Genomic DNA, 25,241 nt, shown 5'->3' on the forward strand with positions numbered 1-25,241 from the left:
AGCCCAGGCCATCTTTGTGGAGAGCAACAATTCTATTTCTCACATCCTCAGAGAGTTCTTTGCCATGAGGTGCCATGTTGAATATCCAGTGGCCAGTATGAGAGAATTGTACCCAAAACACCAAATTTAACAGCCCTGCTCCCCATTTACACCTGGGACCTTGACACATGACACCAGGGAGGGACAACGACACATTTGGGCACAATTTGGACATGTTCACTGTGGGGTGTACTCACTTATGTTGCCAGCTATTTAGACATTAATGGCTGTGTGTTGAGTTATTTTCAGAAGACAGTAAATCTACACTGCTATACAAGCTGTACACTGACTACTCTAAGTTATATCCAAGTTTCATGTCTATAGTGTTGTCCCATGAAAAGATATAATAAAATATTTGCAGAAATGTGAGGGGTGTACTCACTTTTGTGATACACTGTACATAGACAATCATATTTTTGTAGACACCCGGCTGATAGGTAGCACAATAAGTTTTGAACGTGTATCTCTGCAGTGATAGGCTTGCGTAATAGCACCAACCAAACCAGACTTTTAGCAATGGTGGGCTAGTGTGTTCTACCTCTGTGCAACCCAAAGTCTTAATGTAGTGTTTTTTTATTATTATTATTTTGACAATTATAACTTTTTTCCATAATTATACCTGTTGTTTGCCAGTGTTGTTTTTATAATGCGAAGAGCACTCCATTCTGCATTTTGCTGGACCCTGGACAGTGTGCCAAGCCATTGCAGGGTGCCACATACATAGCCAATCATATTTTTGTAGACACCCGGCTGGTAGGTAGCACAATTTGATTTGAACGTGTATCTCAGTGGGTATAAGCTAGCATAATAGCACCGTCTAAGAGTGACATTGTATTGTTAGTAAAAGAGCTTGTCTATTTATTTATGTAGTTCCACTAGATTTGCCCATTTTAGTCACACAAATTGTTGGTAAATCTGGTTTAAAACATCAATTCCAATGCACAGAAAGAATAACTATCAACGGTTCTAGCAGCAGCAAGTTAAATACATAAAGGCCATGACTACATGATTGTACTCAAGCCTGCCTAAAATAAGTCTTGAAACTACAGTAGAACTGACAAATCACTGAGCTGAAAAAAAGTTGTGAAAAGCTCCAATAAACAAGGTCTCGAATAATCCTTGAGCCAGTGAGCAAACTAATTACTAATTGCAATCCACACTTCCCTGGTCTGATAAAGAGGAATGGCTTAATTCTGGCTCCTCTGGAATACATTAGCTCATTAATATTTCATTCACTCACATTTTCTTCGGGGAAGATGCTCAACCATTAATCACCAGCCGCTGAGCAACAGAAAAAGTCCAGCTAGCTTCAACCAGCAGTCATTCTTACAGCCGTGAAACAGTGTGTAGGTAAGCTGTAAAATTAATGTAACTTGCAATGTCAATAATAATTCAACCGATGGAAGTAAGGACACATTCAAAATGACCTGGTGCAAATATCACATTATTAATACAATCCATTTACACCAGCCACACTCCTGCTAAATGATTCATACACGGCAGACTACAGTGCAGTTGTTCAGTCTCCAAGCAGCCTACATAGATTTTTGTATGGATTGCATTTTAATTGAAACATATGAACCAAACAGTAGTCTGTAGGTTTCATTGATCTTTCAATCAAACTGCAATTTAAATGTTGACTGCACCAAAATAGACTGCACTGACAAGATTTCTTTACACCTCACATTGGAACATTTCCCATGAATCCACCCTTACTTAGCTGAGGGAAAGACACAGGCCACCACTACAAGGCTTCATGACTATTTATTTAAATAGACTCCTCCTCAAGATAGACTATAAAAAGATAAAGGGTCCTAAACTTGTCAACCTGCAAACTCATTTATGTTGAAGCAGAAGTGACTTTTCTTCTTTTTTCTTTCTTTTGCTCTTTGGTGATGCTGTGATATTTCTGGTCTCATTTACTTCAGAGAGAAGATGGATGGAATACAGTAGAGGGTGGACCCACACTCTCATCCTGTACAGAACTGTGGGACTATTATAACATGTTATGTCTCTGGGAATAGCAGAGCTATTACTGGCTATGAAGAAACTGTAAAATCATGACTTGTAATATAAGCCTGCTAACCAGAAGCTCTGCACTCCATAGAAATTAATAGCTCAGATCACATTACTGCATAGAACATTATTTTTTGTAAGAGAAAGTGACCTTACAGTAAAAGAGGCTTTCTGGAACTCACTATCATGTTTTAATGTCAGAGATGATAACTACAAAAACACATCAACCATCACCCTTGAATTACTATTTATATTTATTATTTCTTTTCTACATTAATGTTCACCAAAAAAACCTTATGGTTTTTGTTGCCTTTATTTAATGAATAGAAAGGATGCATCATATTTTTCCTTTTATTTTTATGTTTTACCAGTGCTTTATCCTGGTCAGGGTCATGGCATGTCCAGTTACCTCCGGAATCACTCGGCACAATGCAGTAACACACCCTAAAAATCAGGGCAGTCCATTGCTGGGCCCCAGTCATAGCCAATCATGTCTGTATGTAGATGCCTGACAAGCCGATAGCACCGCTATTAATTTAAACCATGGATCCCAGTAGTAGAGGGCTAGTGTAATTTAACGCTGCGCCACCCAAGCGCCTGCAAACTTTTGATGCATAAACTTCCAGCAGGTCTATGTTCCTTTATTACATTTCTAATGTGATGTCATTTTTACCAAGAAAGTGTTTACAATTATAAATGCTAGCCGAGCCATTTAATTAATTCTTTACAGACAGGCTAATACCCTAATTTGCATATTAATACAACAATTAATTAACCTTTGAAGTTAATTTGTTTGTATAGGGCATATTATCAATTTACACCCAAGAACCAAGTGACATGTTGGTGCAGTTGTTTTCCACAAAGCTTCTGAGTCCTAAGTACCTGGGTTCCATCTTTGAGTCTCTCTGGGTACTCTAGTTTTCTCCTATCACTCAAAACATGATGGTGGATTGGCTACTAAATTTCCAGATGGTTGATGCTCTGTAATGGTTTGATCCCTGTCCAGGTATATCTCTGCCACTATGTTAAATATAGTGTTTAGCAAAGAAAGCAAAATACCTAGTAGTTAGGTAAAGTTGAGGCTGCAGTGCTGGTAATTGTGCTACCACTCTTGGATTGCATGTAGCATGAGTGTGCTCATTTAATAGCATACATAATGTAGGCTGAATAGCAGAAACTGAAATGTACTTCGAGGAATACATATATGAGGTACATTGTATTAAACTAACAGTTTCATAGACCACTGAAGTCGTGCGTCATTATGTAGTCCTCGTTATGCCCATATTTGGAGACCCGGGTCTAAGTCACATTTCCTATAGGAAAAATGAACGGGGTTTTCAAAAAATCGGCTCTACCGCATCCTGTGCTAAATAAACATGTTCAGAACCCTATACGTTTTGTCCTATGTACATTTCTCTCTTGTACATCACTGGATCCTCTGCATTACGAGGTTTTTAAAGGATCATAATACTAATAATGCTACACGAAAGTTAATGCTACTGCGCATTAATTAGACGTCACTGAACTACACCAATCGAATTGACGGAAAGAGCAGCCCGCTTTTGTTAAGTACAACCAAAGGCGTAACACTCAACCATCCTTGCTTTTTTACTTTAATGTAGCTAGCTACTAAAAATATAGAAATAAAAAAATGCACTGTTACACTGGTGAATCGCACTGCTTTGTGCGGTTATTTAAGAGACTTATAAAAGAAAAAGTAAATAAAAATTTAAGAGGCTTCCAGTCTAGTGACGTCAATTCAGTGTGCAGTAGCATTAGCTTACATGTAGCAATATTCATATTTTGACTCTTTAACGACTTCGTAATTCAGAGGATCCAGTGATAATAGACAAAAGAATCTCCATAAAACAAAACGTAACAGCTCTGGATCATTTTTTATGACTACAGGATGCGAGAGAGGCAATTTGCGAAATCTCCATTCATTTTTCCCATTCAAAATTTCTGTTAGACCCGGGTTACCAAATATGGGCATAACAACATGGCGTGGACTACAATATGACGACACGACTTCAGTGGTCTATTCAAAAAGTTGAGGATGATTTGTAACACCACTGAGTATCACCCTAAAGTCAGATTTTAGAACCAAAAAGGAAACTGTACATTTTATGTAAGAAGTATACATTCATTTACAGGGTTAGGTGTCACTGTGGTCAGGTGTCAAAAACATTTACATGTGATAGCATATCTGGAAAATTATGGACTGCTGTAATATTAAAAATGTCAATGATTCAATCATTGTAGATATGTTCTGGGGGCGCAAGGTGGCTGAGTGGGTAGCACTGTCTCCTCACAGCAAGAAGGTCCTGGGTTCGATTCCCAGGTGGATCGGCCCGGTTCCTTTCTGTGTGGAGTTTGCATGTTCTTCCTGTGTCTGCGTGGGTTTCCTCTGGGAGCTCCAGTTTGCTCCCACAGTTCAAACACATGCAAGTAAGGTGATGTTTGACATTAAAGACTTGAACTAATGAATCTTGTGTAACCAGTAACTACCTGTCCTGTCATGAATATATGTTAAAATCCTAATAAAATAAATAGATGTTTTATAATATTTTTGTATACAAGGATTTATAAAAGAAACAATTTCTAAATATTTTAATAATTTTGCCCAATATGAACATAATACATGTTACATTATTTACATCAGGACTATGATGATGTCACTCACTACACTCTTAAAGCAAGAAAACAAAAACTAAATGTTCAATTATCAAAAACTCAAAACATGAAATATTTAGACTTTGCTAAAGCAGAATTTGAGATTTTATAGTAATATTCAATCAAGTTTTGACCCATACACAAAATCTATACACTGCTGCTAACCTCAGGTTTGTTATCAACAAAAACAGGTAATTCTGGATCTGAGCCGTCAACTTAATCATCCACTGGTATCTCAGCAGCGAGGGTAGTAGAGGCCAGAAACATGGCAATGAAAACACAGTACGATGACAGCTACTTGTCATATGGATTCATTTTTACCGTTGTTTCACACTGATAGTAAGTCACATTTACCCCACCCCATCTGTTAATGACCAGTCGTGTGTGTGTGTTGGCCATCAGAGTGTATGTTCATTAATACATGTTAGACTGATGTGCCTTGAGAGTTTGCATACTTTTAAAAAGTGCTGTGTCTGGACAAAGGTTGAGAAATGCTGCTGTAAAGCATGAAGGCGACAGACTAAAACACATCTCTATTAAATCTAATTAATCAATAATCACACGTTCAAACAGAAATTAGTTTAAATAATAATCTATAGTACAAATTAAAGTTAATGTGTTTTCTATATCACATTCAAGCCTTGCATTTTTACTGTTTCATTCTAATTTTACACTAACATGGTGAAACAAAATAAAGCTGGTTGTTCACTGTTGCACAGTCTCATGTCATGTTTTGGTTGAACTGTTTTGTAATTAGAGTTGCCCTAGTCCTTCTGTTTCAGTTTTAAAACTGTAAAAAGGATACTTAAAAATTCTTCTGTGTGCTCATTATCTTGGATGAAACACAACTGAGGCACAACCAATATGCACTGATTTTTCTCTTTTTTGTCATACTTGCAATCATGTACCCCTCCTCCCTCCCCCTGGCACGCTCTTTAGAAAATGCACCACATCTCCTAGAAAACTTCTGCAATTGCAAATGCTTAGGTATTCACATGTGCATTTCTTTTGTTTGCAATGGAATGGCACAGCTGAGAAAAAAAATAAAATCCTATACCATTGTCCAGAAATTATTAGCACCCTCTACTTAATATTTGGTGTCGCATTCTTCTGAAACAATAAATGAAACTAATTTCTTCCTGTAACCATTAATTTTTTTACTAGAATTTTGTGCCACTCGAATTTGGGATGCCTCCTCTTAACTGCTCTTTTGTGGATTTTTCCACATGTTTGCAGATATTTAGATCTGGATTCATTGCTGGACCACTTCAGAATCTCCAGTTCATTGTATTAATCCATTTCTGGGTGCTTTTTGAAGCCTTGGATCATAGTTCGACTGAATGACACTCAGATAGATTTTTTACACTGGGTCCGACAACGCACTACAAAAAATCTTAATGTCTCCAGATTTAACAATTCCATGCCCACATTTAAATCATCCAGTGCAAGAAGCAAGATAAAGCAACCTAAAAACATTGTTGAACTTCAGCAGGTTTGACCACAAGGACAGTGTTCTTTTCCTTGAAGGCTTCACTTTGCTTTACCAAAAAGCTCTATTTGGGCTCATCTGTCCACAGCATGTTCCACCAGATGAATTGTGTCTTAATCGGGTTCTGAAGAACTCTAGTCTGTTTTTATGTCTCTTTGTCTGCTCTGGGTTCTCTTGGGGCACCTAACATAGCGTCCCATTTTATTCAGCTAGTGACGGATAGTGCTAACACTGTTATACCTTGTGTCTGCAGGTTAGTTTAATTGTTTTTGAGAGCTGAATGAGGTTCTTTATCCACCATTCAAAATAATTCATTTGGGATAAATAGCAGTTAATAGCTGACCTCACCAATCACCAATGCTCTTTTGACTAAAAGGGCACAGAATCTTAGACACACTTTAAAACCAAAGGTTGTCATACCTACTAATAATGGCCACAGTATATTGGAATTAAATGTCTGAAAAGTTTAGGGTAAGGTGTCAACAATTTATGTTTTGCATTTTTCCCTAATTCCTCCTCCTTTATCACCGCGCCACCTGAGCGCCCTCATATACTTTGATCATTTTGTATACTTCAGGTTTGTAACAAAAAATAATCAAAACTGCTGATTAAGATTATTATTTATTTATTTTATGCATTTTTCTCCAATTTTCTCCCAATTTAGTGTAGTCAATTTGTCTTCCGCTGCTGGGGGATCCCTGATTGCAGTCGAGGCTCATGCCTCTTTCGTCCCGTGCGCAGTCCTTTGCGGAACCCTTGTCCACCCATGCACTCTGCACAGGCGCCTCTCTATCTGCCAGTCAGGGTCCTTACACAGCGTTTGCAGACCCCACCCACATAGTCCAGTCATCCCATCCTAGCAGAACCAAGTCTGCTGCAGGCACTGCCTATTATGCCCACTAGATGGCACCCAGCCGACCGGTGGCAACGCCAAGTTTCGAACCAAGGAGTTCAGAACCTCTGCACTGGTGTGCTAAAGGAATACCCCACTGTGCTAAGATTAGTATTGAACACACCTACTTTGTCTCCTTGACACTTTTTGTAGATTGTGGACGTTTTTGCATTGTTGTTAGCTGTTAATAAACTTGATTAACTACCATGTTGTTAGTTCATTAGCATTATTAAAATATCCCTAATTTTTAGAAGACAATAATTTGGATTTTAGAGTGGATTGAAACTTTACACTTTATTTTTCAAAACAAGTAGCATTTAAACTGTCTAATAACTTCCTTTTCTAAAAGTAAATTGCTTAAACATTATATCGTGGGGCTGCTCAGGTGGCGCAGCGGTAAAACCACACGCTGGAACCAGAGCTGGGATCTCGAATACATCGTATCGAATCTCAGCTCTGCCTGCCGGGTAGGCTGAGCGGCCACATGAACAACGATTGGCCTGTTGTTCAGATGGGTGGGACTAAGCTGGATGGGGTCTCTCTCTCTCATGACTGGTGCAATTACGACCTCTGCTGGCTGATTGATGGTGCCTGCACAGAGATGAGAAAAGAGTGCTCTCAGGGTGTGTCTCTCCGTACACAGGGCTGAGATGCACTGCACGTATCAAAGTGTAGGTGATAAGATGCATACGGCATGCTGCCCACGTGTTTGAGGGGGCGTGGGTTAGCTTCGTTCTCCTCAATCAGAGCAGGGATCGGCATTGGTGGAAAGGAAGCAAATATATTAAAAAAACAAAACAAAAAAACATTATAGGCTGGATTGAAGATGGCAAACAATGGCAAAGTGGCAAAGTACTGGCTCCAGTGTAATAATTATTATTAATCATTTATTTATTTTATTAAACAAGTTTTAGAACACATTTTTACATTCTTACATACAATTGCGGGCGGCACGGTGGATAAGTGGGTAGCACTGTCGCCTCACAGCAAGAAGGTCCTGGGTTTGATCCCCAGGTGGGGCGGTCCGTGTCCTTTCTGTGTGGAATTGCATGTTCTCCGCGTGTCTGCATGGGTTTACTCCGGGTGCTCCGGTTTCCTCCCACAGTCCAAAGACATGCAACTGAAGTAAATGGGAGATACAAAATTGTCCATGACTGTGTTTGATATAACCTTGTGAACTGATGAATCTTGTGTAATGAGTAACTACCGTTCCTGTCATGAATGTAACCAAAGTGTAAAACATGACGTTAAAATCCTAATAAACAAACAAACACATAATTGCTGTTGTCCTGAGACATAATTTCAGCTAGAGTAGACAGTTTCAGCTAATTACATCCTTACATTTGCACTTTTTTGCTTTAAAATACAGATAAAGAAGACAAATAAGTATGCCAAATTCATTTTATTTTTGACTCTTATCTAGACTGCCAAAAATGTCCTCCTTTATCAAAGACCAAAAAGCTACATATTCTCCAATCTGAAATGTTGTCATGGCAGTATTTTATGAATTCATTTTATAGGACAGCAAGCTATATAAATAGCATTTTAACTAAGGCCAGGACTTGTCGGTTTAGCCAAACTTTCTTTTTTGTAGCTTGCTTCTTTAGAGGATTTTTCTTTCCCCATTCTCTTAGTTTAAAGAGTTCAACGCAGAACTGCAGAAAATAATGGGAACATTAGCATGGCATAATGAGAGGCAGCCTGCCTTTACTCATTGAAAGGCAGAAATGCAAATGCCTGGCTGGGCTACCGGAAAGCAGGAGAGCCATGCATTAATGCCTGTGCTTTATTTAATGCCTGAACTCTGAGTGCCACCAAGCACTTTCATGAGATGCCGCACTGACTGTTTCGGGGTGTATTTACTGCACTAACAATCTTGGATGATAAGTCATGTGTGCATACTGTTTGTGTTCAAAGCACCTTAATAAATAAAAGAGCTCAGTGAGACTGACGTGTGACCAACTACAATTTAAGCAACTGAGGGATGAGGGCCTTTCTCGGGGGCCCAATAGTGTCAACTTGCTAGTGGTGGGGCTTGAACCAGCAACCTGTTGATTACTTGTCCAGTTCCTTGATCACTGAGAATATACTTTACGTCCACATGTTTGACATTGAATAAATTTGTTAGAGAAAAGTGATTAGCCAATAGTATAATGTAGACAAACGCTAGGTCGGGATGTTTTGTATTTATGATTTGTTAATTCTCTTAAGTCTTTAATTAACTGACAAAACTGCAAACAAATCACCACTTGATTTTGGCTGAACAACTCCATTATATTTTTTAATGTCATGTTTTACACTCTTTGGTTACATTTATGACAGGACATGTAGTTACTGGTTACACCAAAGATTATTGTCATACACAGTCATGGACAATTTTGTATCTCCAATTCACCTCACTTGCATGTCTTTGGACTGTGGGAGGAAACCAGAGCTCCCGGAGGAAACCTATCCACCACTGCGAGGTTGCCTCTGTTGGGCCCTTAATTAAGGCACTTAACCTTCATTTGCTTAGACTGTATACTGTAAGTCGCTTTGGATAAATGCTAAATGCCGAAAATCAAAATGAATGTGCATTACTATTAAACCCTCACACTGCATTACAGTATATACACCGATTGGGCATAACATTATGACCACCTCCTTGTTTCTACACTCACTGTCCATTTTATCAGCTCCACTTACCATATAGAAGCACTTTGTAGTTCTACAATTACTGACTGTAGTCCATCTGTTTCTCTGCATGCTTTATTAGCCCCCTTTCATGCTGTTCTTTAATGTTCAGGACCACTACAGAGAAGGTATTATTTGGGTGGTGGATCATTCTCAGCACTGCAGTGACACTGACATGGTGGTGGTTTGTTAGTGTGTGTTGTGCTGGTATGAGTGGATAAGACACAGCAATGCTGATGGAGTTTTTGAACACCTCACTGTCACTACTGGACTGAGAACAGTCCACCAACCAAAAATATCCAGCCAACAGCGCCTTGTGGGCAGCGTCCTCTGACCACTGATGAAGGTCTAGAAGATGACCAACTCAAACAGCAGCAATAGATGAGCGATCGTCTCTGACTTTACATCTACAAGGTGGACCAACTAGGTAGGAGTGTCTAATAGAGTGGACATGGTATTTAAAACCTCCAGCAGTGCTGTGTCTGATCCACTCATACCAGCACAACACACACTAACACACCACCACCATGTCATTGTCACTGCAGTACTGAGAATGATCCTACTCTGTGGGGGTCCTGACCATTAAAGAACAGGATGAAAGCAGGTTAAAAAGGTATGTAGAGAAATAGATGGACTACAAAGTGCCTCTACATGGTAAGTGGAGCTGATAAAATGGACATTGTGTGTAGAAACCAGGAGGTGGTTTTATTGTTATGGCTGATCGGTGTATACTGAAACATAGGAAACATGCAAAACTTCTCAGTGACCAATGGCAGAGATTTCCAGATCCCCAGCACCTCATGTTGTTATGCGGCTTTAACTCTTACCACTATTACCCTATCAGTATTACATAGCTGAATATTGAGATTATGATTATTGTATGAATTCTCATAAACAAACATCAGCTCTGTTTGTTGATGCCTTTTCGCAATTAAATCAGTCTAAATTTTGCCAGTCTTGGTGAAAGAATGCAGCGGTACTTTGACATTGTGTGACAAGCCTCCATAGTGACTTAACGCAATGCACATTCATCCGTAATCCATTTCATCTCATAACAGACTCCCGTAGGTAGGCATGCTGAGACTCTGAGTAGCTCATGTTTACCTTCATCTTCCGATAGTGCCACTCAGCCCTAATGTGTAATTTAAGCTAAAACCTACTGTATCAAAACATCCCATCACTAGCTGAGTGCTGAGGGCACATTCCCGAAAAAAAAAGTTGTGTTGATAACGTTGCAGTAAGCTCCCCATCTTTTAGACATCTACTCAGATTAAGAATTCCCATTAGTAATGATGACAGACTAAGTCATGCATTCTTGAATGGATGTGTAGCTGTTTCTGCTCAATGAATTTCGCCCAACTTTCTGTCATCAACCCCTCTGCTGCGTTTCTTTCCTCCCTCCCCCCTCTGAGCCAATTAATGGAAGACCAGGATCAAATTCTAGGCCTGAAGCAAATGTTAAAAGGAGGCCGCTCCTACAATTTGACCACTTCTCTGGAAATCTACTTGAAGGACTTCAGTAAAAATCAATAGCAGCAAGATGCCCTTTAAGTTTTCATGGTGTCTCATTGTATGTGTGTAGGTGCGTGTTTGGTTTTGAGATTCAATTGAAAATATAACAGTTGGTCTTGAAAAATTGTTGCTGCAAATGATGTCCAATTCACCAGACTGGGTGGCTCCTGTGATAATGGATAGGCAGACCTGCACAATACAAATGAGGCCATCTGGGTCTTTTTCAAAAAATGTCCATGTTGTTGTTCATCTTTAGGGTGGGAGCAGAAAATGCTACCATGCTTGCAAAGCTTTACAATTATTATTTTAGACAAGGGGCGGCATGGTGGCTCGGTGGGTAGTGCTGTCACCTTACAGCAAGAAGGTCCTGGGTTTGATTTCCAGGTGGCGAGGTCTGGGTCCTTTCTGTGTGGAGTTTGCATGTTCCTCCCATGTCTGCATAGGTTTCCTCCGGGAGCTCTGGTTTCCTCCCACAGTTAAAAGACATGCAAGTGAGATGAGTTGGAGATACAAAATTGTCCATGACTGTGTTTGACATTAAAGACCTGAACTGATGAATCCTGTGTAATCAGTAACTACTTGTTGTTGTGTCATGAATGTAACTAAAGTGTGTAAAACATGACGTTAAAATCCTAATAAATACATTTTAGACATGGACAAATGGATAAAGCTTGGTGGGTAGCATACAGTGATAAGCTCCTAGGATTTGATTCCCAGGTGGAGCGGTCCAGGTCCTTTCTGAGAAAAGTTTGCATGTTCTCCGCGTGTCTGTGTGGGTTTCCTCCGGGAGCTCCGGTTTTCTTCCACAGTCCAAAAACAGTCCGAAGTTAGTTAACCTGGAGATACAACATTTCCTGTGATGGTGTTTGACACTGAACTTGAACTGATGAATCATGTGTAACTTGTTACTACCTGTCCTGTCATGAATATAACCAAAGTGTGTAAAACATGACATTAAAATCCTAATAATTAAATATTTTAGACATGAACAAATCAATACATTTGCTCTTGATAGCTTGGCCTATAGGGAAGCACCATAAATACCATTCTAGACATGTATTTCCTGCATGAGTAATAGCATTAGCAATGCCTAGGGGCGGCATGGTGGCTTGGTGGGTAGCACTGTTACCATACAACGATAAGCTTCTAGGATTTGATTCCCAGGTGGAGCGGTCCAGGTCCTTTCTGAGTAGAGTTTGCATGTTCTCCACGTGTCGGTGTGGGTTTCCTCTGGGAGTTCCAGTTTCCTCCCACAGACCAAAAACAGTCCAAAGTTAGATAAACGTAGAGATACAAAATTTTCTTGTGGCGGTCAGTGTTAATTTTGACAGCAAATTTTGATTTAGTTTTAGTCATCGTCTTTTGACTAAAATGTAATATAGTTTTAGTCATAATTTAGTCATCTGAATTGTTTTAGTTTTAGTCTAGTTTTAGTCGACTAATTATCATAAGAATATAGTCGACTAAATCTACAGTCGATTCAGTCGACTAAAATACATGTTTGTTTGTTTATTAGGATTTTAACGTCATGTTTTTACACATTGGTTACATTCATGACAGTAATGTAAAGTTTATATCGAACACAGTCATGGACAAATTTAGTATCTTCAATTCACCTCGCTTGCACGTCTTTGGACTGTGGGAGGAAACCGGAGCACCCGGAGGAAACTCACGCAGACACGGGGAGAACATGCAAACTCCACACAGAAAGGACCCGGACCGCCCCACCTGGGGTTCGAACCCAGGACCTTCTTGCTGTGAGGCGACAGTGCTACCCACTTAGCCACCGTGCCGCCCTAAAATACATATAAAGTGTGTAAAATGTAAATGCTTTTTTATCACTTCCCTTAAATTATTTAAGTCATTATATACACTTACACAAAATGAAACATTTTTAACCAGTTATGGAATATTATTAGTTTGAATGTGCAATACACACAAAAACAGATTTAACTTATTTCAAACATCTTTATTTACCTGACCTTGCTTATTGAGCATAACAATAACAAAATATTAATGACCAGTAGTCCTGCTCTGCCTGAAAAATATATGCATTGTTCATAACAAATTGCATATTGCATTCTTTATAAAACTTGGTACTGTAAAAGCAGCTGTGACATTATGTTGCCATTATACTGCCAGCGGTGCCAGATGTTTCAGATGTGTTGTGTTTTTACCCTAGATCGCCCCACATGGTTTACACATCGTCTTGTTTTTCACGACGTCAAATGAGAAATGTGTCCATATATCGACTCTCCTCTTTCTCCCTGTTGACATTGTGGAGTTAACCTGGTTCCATGAGTAAAGAAAGTTCACAGGCTAGTCTTCCCGGGTTTAGATCAAACTTGTGCGAGTGTGGTCTTACCGTGGTACAGAGCTATCTCTGTCTATGGCTCTGCCGCGGTACTGCAAAAGATTAGTACTGATTGGATGGCTACCCGGCTTGTCCCGCCCCTCCACATATGCTAAAGTAGTTATGATTGGATCTCTTTCTAACTTGTCCCAGACATTTTTGTCTCGTTTTTATTCGTTGACGAAAGTGTCGATTCATTTCGTCATAGTTTTTATCTTTTTATGTAGTTTTTATTTAGTCATCGTCTCGTTTTCGTCATTTCGTTGACGAAAACTATGACGAAAACTATGACGAAAATCATTCGTCAACGAAATTAACACTGGTGGCGGTGTTTGACATTGAACTTGAACTGATTAATCATGTGTAAGCTGTTACTACCTGTCCTGTCATAAATGTAACCAAAGTGTGAAACGTGACATTAGAATTCTAAATAAATGAATAAATATGAATAACATTAATATGACTATGGTAAAAATAAATAACATTTGTAAAGTACATTAATCCACCCATCATTCTTTCTGTACTTATGGCTTTTATGGCAAAGGGTTCTAAGTGACTAGAGGAACTTTTTAGTCTTTTAGCATCTTTTGCCATTTCAATTAACCAGTCCAAGTAGTACTGATTGAGGGTTTGTGTTTGTAGTTGTGGTAGATGTGTAGCCTATCAAACTATTCTTACAAAAAAAGACAAATGGGGGGTGTTTTATAGGCGCTAATGTGTTACACTGCAGCTATAGTAAGTATGTTCTGGGATTTACAGGGAATCAAAGCATCTAACTGACAAGAGTCAATTACTCTGGTTCAGGTGCAAATTACTTGCAAGTTTACCTAACAAGTAATCTAGTTGCAACAGTGTACAATGATATGTAGTTGTAAGTATGCATTTGTCATATGATACTCTGTAAAATGTAATCAGGTGGAATTGTGTATAATCTGAACAGTAAGAGGTTACTGGGGGAGTACTGATACATTGTTATCAGTGTATGAGATATCTAGTTTACACTGCTTTATTGGGAGATCAAGAGTACTTGCTATAGTAATAAATGAGGAATTCCTGTATTTTATTCAGGCAATCATATGGTAGCCTAATATAAATAAATAAATAAAAAAAACATTGAAAGGTTTAAAGGTTTTAGTTAATGTTTACATAAAACATATGCATGGGATGCTAGTTACTTTGCCCATGATGTGGTTGTTGGTGTCAGGTTTAAGTATACACAGAACTGCTGATAAGGGTTTTATGTACAGCACAGTATACACAAAAAAGTGCAAAAAAAAACATGGTGAGTGACCTTATTTGACCTAATGAAAGGGCTAATAAAGCCAAGAACTGGAATCTACAGTGGGCATACTGCAAAAGGTATTGTCAGAATTCAGCATTAAAAGCATGCTCTTATGCAACAGGAACGCAACTTGATGTAATTGCCTGCAGTTGTGGTGCATCTTCCTTAAGGTTTGCAGTGTTTTGAAATGCTTTTCTGATCACTATGCTGGAGCCACATGACTGGCTAATTAGAGAATCACATCAATTAACATACTGTCTGCTGAGTGTGTAGTTAAAACACTGCTGAACACCTAGAAATTCCAGTTTGTGACATGTTTCCTTTTGCTGTTACACTTTTCCCCAAGCCATACACATTTTCCAAGCACAATGGTATTGATTAAATCTCACAAACATCTGTCTCTGTTGCCCTTACTGCAATAGAATTGGGGTACAAACACGAGCCTTGCAAGATATGTAGTTAAAAATATATATGGTTAAAGGGATTGTTTACTTGAGTGTGTCCCACAGTCTCTCTTGGATAATCATGCTGTACTCACTTGCCCAAGCCTGTGTTCTTTTTCAGCAAGGCTGTGGTGTATGTGTAATTACTGGCTCTGAGCTGTGGGCAGCACTGCAAGTGAGATGCCTGATACACAGAGTGTAACACTACCCTAGCCTTACATACCACATAGCTATGCCAGTCACAACTACAAGGCTGATGGCCCTGAAGGTGCATTTTAATGGCTACTGCTCAACAACTGACACTGCATGGCAGGGTTTAATTACACTTCACTACCAACCAATACATTTGCACGGTTCCTTACCAAAACCCTAACAATGTAGACATTTTGTGTTATCTTACCTTGACACATTATTCTAAGGTCAAAACTGTGGCGCAGTTGAAAAATCTAAATGTTGCCTGCAGTAATAATTTCTATAAATCTATATTTTTATGCTATTTTGGCCAAGTGCTTTAATCAAGACTTATTGTTCAAAAACAGCTTCACAGAAATTCAGGTCCAGACTTTTAAAGATCAAGCTGGGTCTAAAAAAAATTCCTCTACAGCAGTAAAAAAAAGCATAGTAATCAAGTCATCAAGACTCAGAAATCACTAGTATATGAAAATAAATGCTTTCATGAACATGAAAATGTAAGAACACTGGTGTTAGAAAGTTCCAAATACTTGTTCAAAAGACATGAATTACATACGACATACTGATGAGCCAAAAATTTTAGAACCACCCTCTTCATATGCTGTCAAAACAAACGTTTGCATGTTGCAAAAAGGGTTGTCCTACAGTGTATCATAGTGTCATGTCTTTTGTGGGTTAAATAATTTACACTGGCCATGGCCAATGCCTGGCCATTGACATGTTCTTGGAGAAATCAGGATTCATCTGACCAGTTCATTCTTCCAATGTCCATTTTCGAATACCAAATGGCCACTTTGACTGTCCTGCAAATATGAAGTCCCAGACACAGAATGGTCAACACACAGTTGAGGGACCGTGTGTTTTAAAAAAAAACATTAAACTTATCTCAGAACCCTCAGAAGTCAGAAAAAATTCACACAAGAACTATTTATCCTAAAAAAAAGAATGCTGCATTATTTTTTACATTATTATTATTATTATTACCATATATGACTCAATTCTGTAATACAGGCATAACTAATCATACATGTCACATAGTGGTGGTAAATTCGTTTCATTTTATGGACTCGGGTTAGTCTGAGTCACTCAGTGATGTGATTCGGTTCACTTGAGTCACTTGTACTGACATCTTGATTGCGATTGATTTACTGCATGAAAATGCATCCAAATATCACTTGTCTTCCGTGCACTCAGAGCCAGTGCCAATCAGAGGACTCATAGGATCCGGGTTAATTGAGATCTCGGACTCGTGATTCCTGATTCAGTACGAAGATTCGAATCCCTAACCGAGGCGATTCAATATTTCTTGTTCTCGGCCAATAAACATCCAAAAATTAATAAAATTGCACGAACTAACTCTGCAGTAAACAAGGAGCAACAACAATCAAATATATTTTAAAAAGTTATTTGGTAAATAATAAGCATTAGATGTTGTAATAGGAGGGCCAGTGATAGCTCAGTGGTTAAGGTACTGGACTAGTAAACAGAAGGTTGCCGGTTCAAGCCCCGCCACCACCAAGTTGCCACTGTTGGGTCCCTGAGCAAGGCCCTTAACCCTCAATTGCTCATCATGTTCCACTCATTGTGTAAGTCGCTTTGGATAAAAGCGTCTGCTAAATGCTGAAAATGTAAATGAAAATGTAAATGTAATAGTTTCACCGTGACATGTACGATTAGTTCTGCCTGTATTACAGAATTGAGTTCTATAGGGTAATATAACAGGGGACGCGGTGTAACGTTATTATAACTTTTTGCTCCGTCTTCTCAACACTTGTACCTGATTTACACTTTATATGAAGCATGTATACGCACGTCAGCGTGTGCACGCGCTCGCACTTTTATTTCTGGTTGAACTGATAAAAAATTTTGATTTTGGAAAATTAAAATACGACCCGTTTTTCAATTTCTGCTTATTTGTTATTTGATTTTTGATCGAAAAACGAAAAACGAATAACGCCCCGTTTTCCAATATTGGTATTTGAAACGAAAAACAACCCGTTTTCTTGTTTTTCAACTTTGGGATTTAAAGTAAAAAACGAATTACCAAAGGTACACGGACCTATGAACCCTAGATATTTCATGCCTGGCTGTTTACCCCAATGAACAGTGTTGAGAATTTTTAACAGAAAAATGAGACGGTGACAACCCCACTGTTGCACACCTTAAAATGTGTTTGCAAGAAGAATGGGACAAAACAACACCTGAACCACATAATCACTTATTATCCTCAGTTCCAAAATATCTTAAGTGTTACAAAGTGGTAAATGCTTTTGCATACCAATGTGTTGCAGGTCTGAAATGCAGGAATGAGGTATATTAACAAATGAAATACAGTTGACCAGACAAAACATGAAATATATTGAGTTCAAACTGTCTGTAATGAAATACAAGTCAAAGTAAATGTAAAAACACTGATTTAATACAGAATACTGGATCTGTATTAAACCCTTATACATTTTTCAATCCGGTCCACTGGCACATTTTTTTTAGAGAACAACCTCTGTAACTGAGAAGATCACATCAGTATCAGGTATAGGGTAGGGATCAAGACATCAGTATTGTATTAATACGTGATCAAAATAATCAGTGCATGACTGAATACTTCAGTTTTCACCTACCTCCCAAAAACATGCAAAAGGTGTATGAACTTTGAATTGAACTAGCAAGTGAGTGTGAGGTGCCCTGCAATAGATTGGCAACATGTCAGGAATATATCCTTGCCTTCTCTCTGCTTGATGGCCGATTCACCACTCGAGACACGTGTTTGGTTCTGTCACATGTATTAAATAATCACCTAATTACAGTTATTTATGCTGATCATGAGTTCAGACTTCTGCAATTAATGATCATCTATCACATTACTGTCATCCTAGGCATTAAAACTATGGAGAGTTTGCAACTGTTTTGTTTAACAGTAATATTTTCTGGAGTTCTGATACAACATATGTGACTTTTTAGTCATTTTGTACTTCAGTGGCAGCTTCAAATTTAATAATTTAAATTATTATTTATTCATGGTGTTATTACATAGTATTATAAGTATTATTACAATATATAATATAATTTTACAGAATATAACCATTTTAAACATAAAATAATAAGGGAAAAAGACTAAAAATTGTTCATAATTATTTTTGTGACAGTAATGAGCTCAGATTTTATAACTCGGATGTGTTCACTTCCTCACTCGCAACATAAGCTTTCAGAGAACTGGCTTGGTTACAATAAACATGTTGGAAATTAATCAATACGTGTCTGATATCGGTATCGTAATAAAGAATAAATAAAGTTGATTGCTACATCCTTGGTTAGAGGTCTAATAGTATTTATAAAATGATGAATTTGAGAAACATCAGCTGGATATGACACACATGCTGCACTTAAAGGCAAATAATTCATGATGACTTTATCCAATTAAAACCTGACAAACATGCTCATTTCATCTGCTATATCATATACCCAACTAAACACAAATAACAACATGTAACAAGTTTCAGAGTGGATATGTCCTCACTGGCCACTTTATTAGAAACACTATAATGCTGGGTAGGGACACCTATGCTATGCTTTCAGAAAAGCCTCAGTCTTTTGTGGCATTAATTTCCCAAGGTTTTGCAAACAATCCATTGGTCCATATTGAGAAGTTTTTAGATGCACATATTCCACATATTAGATTTAGATGTGGTGACTGGGTAGACCAATAAAACTTATTATGTTAATTAAACAAATTTGAGATGCCATGTGCTCTGGTATATGGTACATTGTCATACTTATTCATTATGTGTTGGTAAATTGTGGACATAAAGCAATGCACATGGTTAGTAAAAAATTCTCAAATAGGCTGTGACATTGTGGCATTGACACAATAGTCAGTTGATATTAGGGGGCCCAATGTTTACGACAATAAATCTTCCATAAACCATTACACTACAACCAGCAGCTTTAACAAAAGGATCCAAGGATTTATGCTGTAAGCACCAATTTGCATCTTCATTTATTAAGGCAACATTTCCCCAATGTTTAACTGTTCTATTTTGGTGAGCCTGTGCCCACTAAAAGCTTAGATACCTGTTTTTGCATGACAGGAAAATTAATTCTTGTTGTGAACATCAACTAAAACTCTTTACCCACATCTGTATAATTTTATTTATTGCACTGCCTCCACATGTAATGTGTGCAATAAACCAGTGAGTGTGTGTGTGCGTGTGTGTGCGTGTGTGTGTGTTCATGTTCCTCTTTCCGTCCGTCTGCCTGTCTGTCTGTCTCTGTAATTCTGACCAGCGTCCAATTTTAAGTGAGAGCTTTCTATGCGTTTTAGACCTTAACCTTAATTTCACTTTAGGTTCAGGTATTCTTAACTAATTCTTAATGGCATAATGACAGTTATATCTGCTTTGATATATTTTTATAGCTTTCTCTGCTTTAGGATCAATTATTAGAGGAGCCTGTGTCTGCTGAGTGTTAATACAATACAAAGTTCAGTGTCAGAGAATTTAATAGGCTCTGGAATAGTCATCCAGTAATAATTCCTAATGTCAAGTTCTGACCTGTCTAAGGAGTTTCAATAAGTCAAACAAATGTTGGGATGCAAATGCTGTCCAGGTTGTGTTCCACTATTAACAAAAAAAAAAGTATGTAATTAGATCTTTGTTGTATATTAAAAAGAGAGTAAATGATAATGTTTAATGTGTCATTGAGCATCAATATGTACTTATATAAATAAGGGCAGTTGTAGCCTAGCGGTTAAGGTACTAGACTAGTAATCATAAGGTCACTGGTTCAAGCCTCACAACTGCCAGGTTGCTGCTGTTGGGCCCTTGAGCAAGGCCCTTAACCCTCAATTGCTCAGATTGTATACTGTAACTGTACTGTAAGTCGCTTTGGATAAAGGCGTCTGCTAAGTGCTGAAAATGTAAATGTAAATAACACAAGCTTGCGCATTACTGAGTGCAAAGGAATATCCCAGGATGGGTTTAGATTCTGGACTTGGATATGTATCAGCTATACGTTTTATTTGTTTGTTTTTTTAGTAAAAAATAAGCAGTGCTGAACTTCAGTGTATTATCTATGTTGATATACAGTATATATCAGAATTTAAATTGTTCTCTGAATGTATATATATATATATAAATTCAGAGAACAATTTAAATTCTGATGTCTTTAGGTTCTTTAAAAAAATAATGAGAAATAAGGATTTTAACTTTTTGTGTCTATATATACTGTATATACGTATATGTATATGTATATACACATATATATATATATATATATATATATATATATATATATATATATATATATATATATATAATTCAGAGAACAATCAAAAGTCTGATCTCTTTAGGTTCTTACAAAAAGAAATGAGAAATAAAGATTTTAACTTTTTGCTTTTTGTGTCTACACTTAATATATATATATATATATATAAATTCATAGAACAATCTAAATTCTGATCTCTTTAGGTTCTTACAAAAAGAAATGAGAAATAAAGATTTTCACTTTTTGCTTTTTGTGTCTACACTTAATATATATATATATATATATAAATTCATAGAACAATCTAAATTCTGATCTCTTTAGGTTCTTACAAAAAGAAATGAGAAATAAAGATTTTCACTTTTTGCTTTTTGTGTCTACACTTAATATATATATATATATATATAAATTCATAGAACAATCTAAATTCTGATCTCTTTAGGTTCTTACAAAAAGAAATGAGAAATAAAGATTTTCACTTTTTGTGTCTACACTTAAGTCAGGAGAATGTGTTATATTTCTCAGAGAAGTCAGAAAGTGGAGTTTAGACGGTTGGTGTGCGTTAGAGGTGCTTACCTGTACCAGTCCAGTCCTTTGTCATAGTTGCGATCGAAGAAGTGCGGCTCGGTGCCGAGGGCGCGCACATCCGGATGGATGCGGATAAATTCGAGCACTGCGCGCGTACCACCCTTCTTTACTCCGACTATAAGCGCGTTGGGTAGTTTTTTGTTACCGTACCTTTGCGCAGTCGCGATCATGGTGCTGTTTACCGGTTTGGGACTGCGCGTACGAGAACTTCGCTGGTTCGCGTGCTCGCTTCGGTTCGGTGCACGACTCACAGCATCCGCCAATGCTTTAAGTTCGCTAGAATCTGAGCTAGGAGTGAAAGTGCAGGACGGTGACTGGTGTAGCAGCTTTTTGGAGCCGGGGCTGCCTGCTTCTCCACCGTGGGCGCACCGGCGCTCCTCCAAGCGTCCGGTTGGCATGATAGGAGCGGAGCAAAAGAGCAGACTGTAGCACACGTACGTAAAGGACAGCGAGAGGGTGAAGATGAACATGAACCTGCTGCTGCTGAACTTGGAGCTGGAGGACGGCGCCGCGCTTCTGGAGATAACCCTATATGCCATCTCTCCATGGGTTAAAGCGCAGCATGGTATCACCTTCCGACCTGCTCCGTTGTTGTTCGCGCACTCCTCATTCTTCCACGATAAACTCCGTTAGTTCAATTTCATAAGGCAGCGTTTCCAAACAGATCCTTAAACACAACTCAGTAGTCTTTTTGGAAAGTTCCGTTATGAAAGGCATTTCATGGCACTTTAAATATGGTCGCGGGAGAACCGGATTTCGCGTCCTGCCTCATCGCTGCTTCACTTTTGAATTGAAAAAGCTACTCTGTAGTATGAGCTACTTCCCAGGTCTGACCAGAAATACAAATATAATATAAAAATCCACACCGAGAAGCCAGCACCCTCGCAAAATTTCCTCAAAGTTTCCCGAATAAATTACATCCAGAAGCGACGCTGTTAGCGAGCCGCGTTTCTTCTCTAAACTTCTCCTCAGATGAAGCTGTGACCGTTACAAGCGCGTGAGAAATACTTTAAGACGCTGTGTGACGTCACGCCGCGTGCACCTATTTCTTCAACGTTTTTTTTTTCTCCTTTCTATTTTTCGACTCTCCCTCTAAATTTATTATTATTATTATTATTATTATTATTATTATTATTTTTACAGCTTTTAGGTTTCTTAAAACCCACTGTACATCTCAACGCACCTTTTCGTATCGAATAAGTGTCTTAATTTTAATTTGTAGCCCCTTTTTAGATCTAATGTCTGGTTAATCGAACATGGATGGAAAATATATAGTTGATGTTTGGGCCTAGGGTTGCCAACTTTCAGAACTGGAAATAAGGAACACCCTGAGCTGGCGGGTTCGCAGAAAGCATAGGGTGGGATGGCGGGTGTTTACCTGAGCGGGAGCGGGTGGTAGGCGGTTAGGGTTGCGCCTATAAAAAATATTACGCGTCTTACACCGTCATAGGAACAATATCAAAATGTTTTATTTAGGCTGTTTAACATTTATTATTTTCACTTTTTATAATAATAAATTAGAACCATATTTTAGGCAAAACAACATGCATAAAGAACATCATGTAACATTTTTTTCTCAATAGTGTAAACAACATTTTTACATAATCCATCTTCACACTGACATGCAGCCCTGGACTGCGTTGCTTAGGGGGGCAGTGCCCACATAGCGCCGGCCCTGCTTGTGTTACTTTAGTTTCGCCCTAAGCCGGATTCGAACCTTGGGCGGAAACAGGGGCGGCTCGTTCCTTAGGGCGATCGGGCGACGCACCACCAAAGGGCGAAAGGGAAGAAATTTTTCTATCACAGCTGTGACTGTTCTGGACAGTCTGTCTTGCCTCTGAATATCGGAGTCCAGTCAGCGTCGAGTTGTGTTCCGTACAGTACCGCCCCTTTTAGGGCGATTTCAGTCTGACTGAAAATCGCCCCGGATTGCTCTCATAGACTCTCATGTTAAGGCTCTTTTTTTTTCGAACTGCAGGCACTGCAATACATTCTGAATGGGTTCCGGGAGGGCTCGCACTTACGTGCTTGCGTCACACGTAACCTGGTTTCGCGATCTCGTCACCATGACTACCATTACCTCAGTTCGGAGCAACTCCATCGTGTCATTAAGGGAAATGCCATTCAGTCGTCGTAGTAATCAGGATAAATTAGCAACTAAAGAATTAGGGCCAACCAGACCAAATTTAAACATCAAGTATCTACAAAGGAGGGGAAATCATATAAGTTACAAGTAAATTACAAGTAAGTAATATAATTTCTAAATTGTGAATTGTGATTGCACTTATTGTATCTTCCCAATTGTTTAATTGTACTTCTTTATTCATTGCACATCAGCCCCGATGCCATAAATAGGGAAGTAATAAACAGGTTGTTATGCTGATATGCCTGCGCACACACAGCGTTGCGAAGACTAAATCTGAACACTCCTTAAAATAACAACCAAACGCTTTCTAATTTCCACGGTAGCAGCAGTTTCCTTCTGTTTCATACATATCGTCCTGTCTCAGTCTAATCTGCAGCATTTCTCTTCCATTTATAAAAATACAAAACAAAGCGCGTCCCGTATCAGTTCAATACGGAACGCGACGTTTAGTTTCCAAATAAGGAACGATTCTGTATTTTACGGCCAGTCAAAAACAGTGAGGGAAAACAATCAACCACTTTTTTTGTTATTTAAACACAGTGTTATTAAATGTTTGTAGACCCCTGATCATAAGCTTGTTTAACATTCTGTTCCAAAATGAGCAGCCTTTACTTTTTTTTTATAAAATATAATGCTTTTATTTGTCATTTATACATACACCGATCAGCCATAACATTTAAACCACCTCCTTGTTTCTACACTCACTGTCCATTTTATCAGCTCCACTTACCATATAGAAGCACTTTGTAGTTCTACAATTACTGACTGTAGTCCATCTGTTTCTCTGCATGCTTTGTTAGCCCCCTTTTATGCTGTTCTTCAATGGTCAGACTCAGGACTCTCCCAGGACCACTACAGAGTAGGTATTATTTGGGTGGTGAATCATTCTCAGCACTGCAGTGACACTGACATGGTGGTGGTGTGTTAGTGTGTGTTGTGCTGGTATGAGTGGACAAGACACAGCAGCACTGATGGAGTTTTAAAACACATTACTGTCACTGCTGGACTGAGAATAGTCCACCAACCAAAAATATATCCAGCCAACAGCACCCCGTGGGCAGCGTCTGTGACCACTGATGAAGGTCTAGAAGATGACCAACTCAAACAGCAGCAATAGATGAGCAATCGTCTCTGACTTTACATCTACAAGGTGGACCAACTAGGTAGGAGTGTCTAATAGAGTGGACAGTGAGTGAACACGGTATTTAATAACTCCAGCAGCGCTTCTGTGTCTGATCCACTCATACCAGCACAACACACACTAACACACCACCACCATGTCAGTGTCACTGCAGTGCTGAGAATGATCCACTACCTAAATAATACCTGCTCTGTACTGGTCCTGGGAGAGTCCTGACCATTGAAGAACTGCATGAAAAGGGGCTAACAAAGCATGCAGAGAAACAGATGGACTACATTTAGTAATTGTAGAACTACAAAGTGCTCCTACAGGTAAGTCGAGCTGATAAAATGGACAGCGAGTGTAGAAACAAGGAGGTGGAGGAGGAGGAATGTTATGGCTGATCAGTGTATACAGGTGTACAATACAACATAATTCTTTCTTTGTGTATCCCTTCTTGTTTGGAAGCTGGGGTCAGAGCGCAGTGTCAGCCATTGTACAGCGCCCCGGAGCAGAGAGCGTTAAGGGCCTTGCTCAAGGGCCCAACAGTGGTTGCATGGCAGAGCT

At 38.7% G+C, this 25,241-nt stretch overlaps 1 protein-coding gene across 1 annotated transcript in view; it reads right to left on the minus strand.

Annotated features, from left to right (window-relative positions):
* The window catches only part of hs3st2 (heparan sulfate (glucosamine) 3-O-sulfotransferase 2), a 60,547-nt gene extending 38,442 nt beyond the window's left edge, over positions 1 to 22,105 (minus strand). Inside the window, exon 1 of the mRNA XM_062990335.1 lies at positions 21,397 to 22,105. Within this exon, the coding sequence (XP_062846405.1) occupies positions 21,397 to 21,947 (551 nt within the window). The 5' untranslated portion in view covers positions 21,948 to 22,105. The remainder of the gene's footprint in view (positions 1 to 21,396) is intronic.
* Positions 22,106 to 25,241: the final 3,136 nt, after the last annotated feature.

This window comes from Trichomycterus rosablanca, chromosome 2 (genome assembly GCF_030014385.1).
Source record: "Trichomycterus rosablanca isolate fTriRos1 chromosome 2, fTriRos1.hap1, whole genome shotgun sequence".
In the NCBI taxonomy this organism is placed as follows: Eukaryota; Metazoa; Chordata; class Actinopteri; order Siluriformes; family Trichomycteridae; genus Trichomycterus; species Trichomycterus rosablanca.